The sequence below is a fragment of the Triticum dicoccoides genome, chromosome 3A, assembly GCF_002162155.2.
Source record: "Triticum dicoccoides isolate Atlit2015 ecotype Zavitan chromosome 3A, WEW_v2.0, whole genome shotgun sequence".
Lineage (NCBI taxonomy): Eukaryota > Viridiplantae > Streptophyta > Magnoliopsida > Poales > Poaceae > Triticum > Triticum dicoccoides.
Window position 1 is genome coordinate 19,980,270 of NC_041384.1, and position 6,184 is coordinate 19,986,453.

Consider the following 6,184-nt stretch of genomic DNA (forward strand, 5'->3'; position numbering starts at 1 on the left):
TTGGATCTTATGCTCAATTGTCGGGAGACTAAAGCTTGAGGACTTGATTTCATCGAGGTCGCTTCATGAAGGAAAAAAAAACTCGAATACAAAAGCCCACAATCTCGCTCGCTACGCTCTATCTTTAGATGTTGGTCGCCATACACGGCCGATCTCACCGTATGATGCACTACCTCTGTAAAGTAATATATGACCTTTTAGAGCATGGCCATCGCTCCAACATGGACCGTTGCCTCACGTGCCCACGTAGGCTCGGATGCCAGATGGATTCAAAGGTGCAGCCCTACAGGTGGCAGGTGCATCCTGCAGAAGAGCCGTCTGCTTCGTCAGGAAAAAGGTAAAGCTAGCAAAAAGATGAGAGGAACTGGGTAAAGAAAGGATAGAGAAAGGCCCCCACTTTGATAGATGCTACTGCAGCCTCCATTGGGCTTTGATCAATCAACTCGGTGGTTTCACCCTCAATTAATCTACGTGATGATGCCTTCATTGTACATGCCCTTAGATGGACATCACTATAGTTGTTTGTTATCCGTATAAAGCCAAGGGGAAAAAAATCGTATGTTCATCCTTTTACTTCATTGGATTTTTTTGAGTCTGATCGTATATATCCATCCTCGTGGTCCAGACGGGGGCACCGTCATCGGTTGCGTACAAAATTTCTTATCCAATGCACACATCGTTGCCAGCACGGCAGACCCTCTCTCACTCTGGTGGCGTGGATGTACATGCCGCGCCAGTAGGAAAAGGAAAAAAAAACACGCGAAAAGAGGAGGAGGAGGAGGAAGAATTCCATCGACAGCCCTCCCTCGGAACTATCGGATCTCGGGAAGAAGATATATCCATCGCTGGCACCCGTCGTCTTCCTCCCCCTTCTTCCCCATCCCATCTTCGTCCACTCGCGAGCTCGCCATTAATCCCACTCCACTCGGCTCCAGGAGGGCCGGCCGGCGGCCTCCGCTCGAAGTCGAAGGTGCGACGACGTCGTTTTCCACCCGTCCCCACGTCAGCCACTCCACTCCCGGTACTACCAGTACTAGTCAACGCGCCGGTTTAATGCGATTTTCCCCGTTACATTTTTTTTTTTGGTAACGGAAGCTGAGAATTCCTGCGGTGGTGTGCGTGCGATCGCAGGAAGGTCCCCCTCTCGCCCCCCGTTAAGATGATGCGGTGCGCCGTGAGGGGCGGCGGTGCTCACGTCGTCATCGGCGAGCGGAGGTCGCCGTCGTCGTCGCCCGGCGGCAGCGGCGGAAGGAGCGTCGTGCGGATGTCGGAGGGCCGCGGCGGGCTCTGCTGCGGCGGCGTGAGGTCGCGCGCGGCGGATCTCGCGGGGCTCGAGATGGGCAGGCCCAGCGCCGGCGCCGCGGGGCTCTTCCGGAGCCCGCGCTACGGCCGCGTGCGCGCCACCGCCTCAGGTGCGTCGCCGTCACTCCCGATTCGGGGTACACAAGCGTGCTTCTGCAATCTGGGGTTTGGTTGTTAGGGGTGATGCAAGCTCCAGCAACAACCTATACCAATCGCCGCCAGATTCCGTGCGATTCTGTGAATATTTGGCAGGGGGAATGTGACGGGGGGTCATGCCTGCTGCGCCGGCCAGCAATTTCGTTGTGAATTCCGCTTTGGGGAAACAGGGATTGCATCCGCGCTGTCTATCCAGTACTAGTACCAGCTGTAGTTGTCGTCGGTGCTGTACTAGTGTGGTTGCCAGCGGACTTGTGACATGCTTATTGGCCGTCTGAGATTCAGCTTCTGGTGTACCATGGGAATGTCCGGGTTGCATAGTAGGCTCCGAATTGTGCAGGATGTTGGTAAAGAGCTTGCGGTTAGCTGCACATGATGCCATGCCAGTGTATTGTCACTGGAATTTTTCAACCGTTTAACCGTGTCAGCTAATCTAGACTCCTTTACCATCTTATATCCAGCTGACCCCGAGGATATTCCATCTGACAAGCTTCAAGCTAAATCATCTGGGAGTGTTCTGCCGTACGTTGGCGTTGCTTGCTTGGGGGCAATTCTGTTTGGCTACCATCTTGGGTATGTTTTTCCCTTTCACTCTACTGTAGCGTAGAAAAATTTCCCATGCATTGCAAGGGGATAAAAGCGCAGTTTCCTGGTCTAATTGTTAACTGACGAATACCAGTGTCTAGCAAAACTGAATATCTCATTTTGAATACATGTGCTTTAGTGTGGTCAATGGCGCGCTTGAATATCTCTCGAAAGATCTTGGGATTGCTGAAAATGCTGTGTTACAAGGTATGCCATTCTTTTACTTACTAGTATAAGCCACACTTCAATTATTGTAGTTTTAGAATCTTTTCGTACATATCTTCTCTTAGTGTCTGCAATAGGGACATCTGAAATGTCAGATCAATTATGTACAACCATTTTGATTTTGCAAGATACTTGCATACTGTTTTTAAAAGGGATAAAGAATAACATATGCACTAGGACTTTATGCATTATGAGGATTCCATGAGATATCATTTTGCCTATATGCTTCACAATACATCTGCCTTTTCACTCAGGATGGGTGGTTAGCACAACCCTGGCTGGCGCGACAGTAGGTTCTTTTACTGGAGGGGCTTTGGCTGATAAATTAGGGAGAACACGGACATTTATCCTAGATGCCATCCCTCTTGCTGTAGGCGCATTCTTGAGGTGTGTTCTGAGACTGAATTCACTGCTATAAGAATTTATGGTTCAAGGTATACTATTGCTATGTAAACCTAACTCGCAAAACATTTGTAGTGCAACAGCTCAAGATGTCCGTACAATGATTATTGGTCGATTACTTGCTGGGATTGGTATTGGGATCTCTTCCGCTCTTGTGCCGCTTTACATATCTGAGGTTTGTGATATCTCAAAATTATCACAACCACTGTTCAGCAACCTCTGCCTGTGATATTGAGAACTTCCCCAGCTGACCTATTTGCACCTTGTCTCAAAATTATCACAACCACTGTTCAGCAACTACTACCTGTGATATTGAACTTTCCCAGCTGACCTATTTGCACCTTGCAGATCTCACCAACTGAAATACGTGGAGCACTTGGTACGATTAATCAACTTTTTATCTGCATTGGAATTCTTGCAGCTTTGGTAGCTGGATTGCCATTAGCACAAAATCCTGCATGGTTAGTTTTCTCCTATCCTCTTTAACTTTGTCACATTCTGTTGGTGCCTTCTGAATTTATTGTGCTTGTGCTTAAAATCTGTTACCAACTTCTGAATTCTCGAAACTTCTAATTTATGAAACCATGATATATCTAAGAGCAATTGTTTTTTGTAATTACAAGGGGGAAACCTCTTTCTTCATTTGTTTGTGAACAAATGCAATTGTAAGGGAGGAAGTCAGAAACAACAGGAATATTTATTTTTAATACATATGACAGAACTAAAGATGCAAATCCCAATAAATCTGGCATGATAAACGTATGAGTTATTCACTTTCTCCTATGTGGTTGTGTGTAATCAGGTGGAGGACAATGTTTGGAATTTCAGTAGTTCCATCTATTTTGCTGGCTCTAGGAATGGCTGTTTCACCTGAAAGCCCTCGCTGGCTATTCCAGGTTTGTGCTGTGCCAATTCTTTCACCATATTTCGTACTAAGGTGCCAACACTATATTTGAGAATAACTTTCATGCGATTAAACGCAGCAAGGAAAGATTTCTCAAGCGGAAGCAGCTATAAAAAAATTGTATGGGAAAGAGAAGGTTACTGAAGTTATGTATGACCTAAAGGCTAGTGGGCAAGGATCTAATGAGCCAGATGCCAGCTGGTTTGATCTATTCAGCAAACGCTATTGGAAAAGTAAAATGTTCTCTGATTGTTTCCCTATACACTATCAAGTCAGTGTCTTAGTGATAAAGTTTCATGTGTTGTCTTGATCTTATAGATGCAAGTGGTTTGGGCAAAGCAACTTCTGCCTATCATCTATGACAGTTTTTTTTTTTTTTTGCATAGGAATGATAATAAGAAGAATTACTATGGTTTTTATGCTCTCACATTTGCATAATTGCTCGATGGAAACTATCATCTCAGGGTTAGCCTAGAACTTTTCCTTGCAAACTGCTTCTACCAACCATGTTCTTTACAGTCCACGATTGAATGAACAATCATGACTGGGGTACATAACTTGGGTAGCAGTTTATAAGTATTCTTCTGATACTCATTTGTGCCTGCGTCATAATTGATAATCATGATGAAATTTTGGTATATGTGTCCTGATATATTCCTCATACTGCAGTTGTGAGCGTGGGAGCGGCACTGTTTTTGTTGCAGCAACTTGCTGGCATAAATGCTGTTGTGTACTACTCTACATCAGTGTTCCGCAGTGCAGGCATTGCATCTGATGTTGCAGCGAGTGCTCTTGTTGGTGCTGCCAATGTTTTTGGTTAGTTCCGTGTTCGTAAGAGTGTTTCGGTAGTAACTTCCAATTCCTTTTCTGAGGTGTATGCATACTTCTCATAGGCACCATGATTGCATCTTCACTGATGGACAAGCAAGGGAGGAAGAGCCTTCTCATAACAAGCTTTTCTGGAATGGTACTGTCTTTTCTACAGTAGTCTGTGTATTTGTGTTTCTCAATGTGCAAATGACTTATGAATTACTGTATCTTCTTTCTCTTTTGAAGGCGGCGTCGATGTTACTCTTGTCATTGTCCTTCACCTGGAAGGCTTTGGCACCTTATTCTGGCACTCTTGCTGTTGTTGGCACTGTCCTGTAAGTAGTTTACATTCACCTAATATGGATTTCTCCTGGTTTTTCTTTATTAAATAATTTTAGCACTTAACTAACTTGAAATCTTGATTGTAATTTTTGTTCAGGTATGTGCTGTCATTCGCTCTTGGAGCTGGCCCTGTTCCAGCTTTGCTCCTTCCTGAAATATTTGCCTCCAGAATAAGGGCCAAGGCTGTAGCATTATCAATGGGCATGCACTGGGTAAGTCTCTAGTGGTCACAGTTGTGACAACTGACAACTGACAAACAGATGTCTGCGCCAACCAATTATATTTTGTACCCTCCTTCAGCAGTATCGCGTATCTTTTAGTACAAAATACAGGTGGTCATATCTTGTCCACTATTAGATAGATGAAACTGGAAGGAGAAGAAAAAGAAAAATGCATTCTGTAACAGTGATAATCCTTTCTACTCCCTCCGTCCCGTAATATAAGATGTTATTACAACTATCGGTTGTTTAGTTGTAATAACTTATATTATGGGACGGAGGGAGTACTTGCTTAGATGATCAATGTTTTGTACTGTCAGACTTAGCCTACTGGCACCAGTGAATCATCACCTGTTCTTTCTCTTTGCAGGTATCCAACTTCTTCATCGGCCTGTACTTCCTGAGCGTCGTCAACAAGTTTGGAATCAGCACCGTGTACTTGGGATTCGCGTCCGTGTGTGCTCTCGCGGTCCTGTACATTGCCGGGAATGTGGTCGAGACCAAGGGGCGATCCCTGGAAGAGATTGAGCGGGAGCTAAGCCCGCCCAATAAAGCCGATGCTAATGCTTTCTTGGTGAGTGATCAATGAGCACCGAGCAGAAACCATCCTTGGACCTGGGGATGTTGTCTCTGCCTTTTATGAGTAGTTCCTGAAAGAGTAACTCTTCCTGAAATAAGTGAGCCGCAAGATCACCTGACGCCATGCAAACCGCCTGGTGCTCAGGGTGTTGTGGCACCAGTAAAGCTCAGCTATTTCTTGTTACATCTCAAAATCAAAGAGCTTATGTGTCATTGCTCCGGGAGGTGCAAGATTTAGGCTGGCTGTTAGCCCTTGGATGTCATCGTTTTTGAGTGTACAGATGATCTCCTTGTATGTGTCGGAAATAAAACTCCGATTTGCCGAATTTCAAAGCGTGATGTGTAATTATGCTTACCAATTGAAAATGCCCTATCTCGTACTGTGTAAATGAGATCTTGATGCAGCGGTAAATCGGTAAGTACTCCACACAGTTCATGTGTTCATTTGTGAGCGGGTGCGTCTAAGTCAAGTGATGGGTGTGTCTAAGTCGAGTGATATAACATGTAAGAAAGAAAAAGGCAATTTTTTACACGGATCTTAATGCAAGATCCGACAAATATAGCATCGACTGAGACTTGGTTACTTAGCAATCCCGTTTGCGAAATCAGTAATAACCATGTACTACCAGCAAAGAATTATATAAAAAAATGTACTACCAGC

General features: G+C 45.0%; 1 protein-coding gene across 1 annotated transcript; it reads left to right on the plus strand.

Annotated features, from left to right (window-relative positions):
• Positions 1-761: 761 nt before the first annotated feature.
• On the plus strand, positions 762-5,912 carry LOC119266751 (plastidic glucose transporter 4-like). The gene is made up of 14 exons (XM_037548030.1): positions 762-1,021; positions 1,132-1,412; positions 1,920-2,031; positions 2,183-2,250; positions 2,523-2,655; positions 2,746-2,845; positions 3,019-3,131; positions 3,473-3,566; positions 3,654-3,807; positions 4,244-4,390; positions 4,468-4,541; positions 4,631-4,719; positions 4,824-4,938; positions 5,315-5,912. Exons 2-14 carry the CDS (start codon positions 1,160-1,162, stop codon positions 5,531-5,533), a joined length of 1,671 nt encoding a protein of 556 aa, XP_037403927.1. The 5' UTR covers positions 762-1,021; positions 1,132-1,159; the 3' UTR covers positions 5,534-5,912.
• The last annotated feature ends 272 nt before the right edge of the window (positions 5,913-6,184 follow it).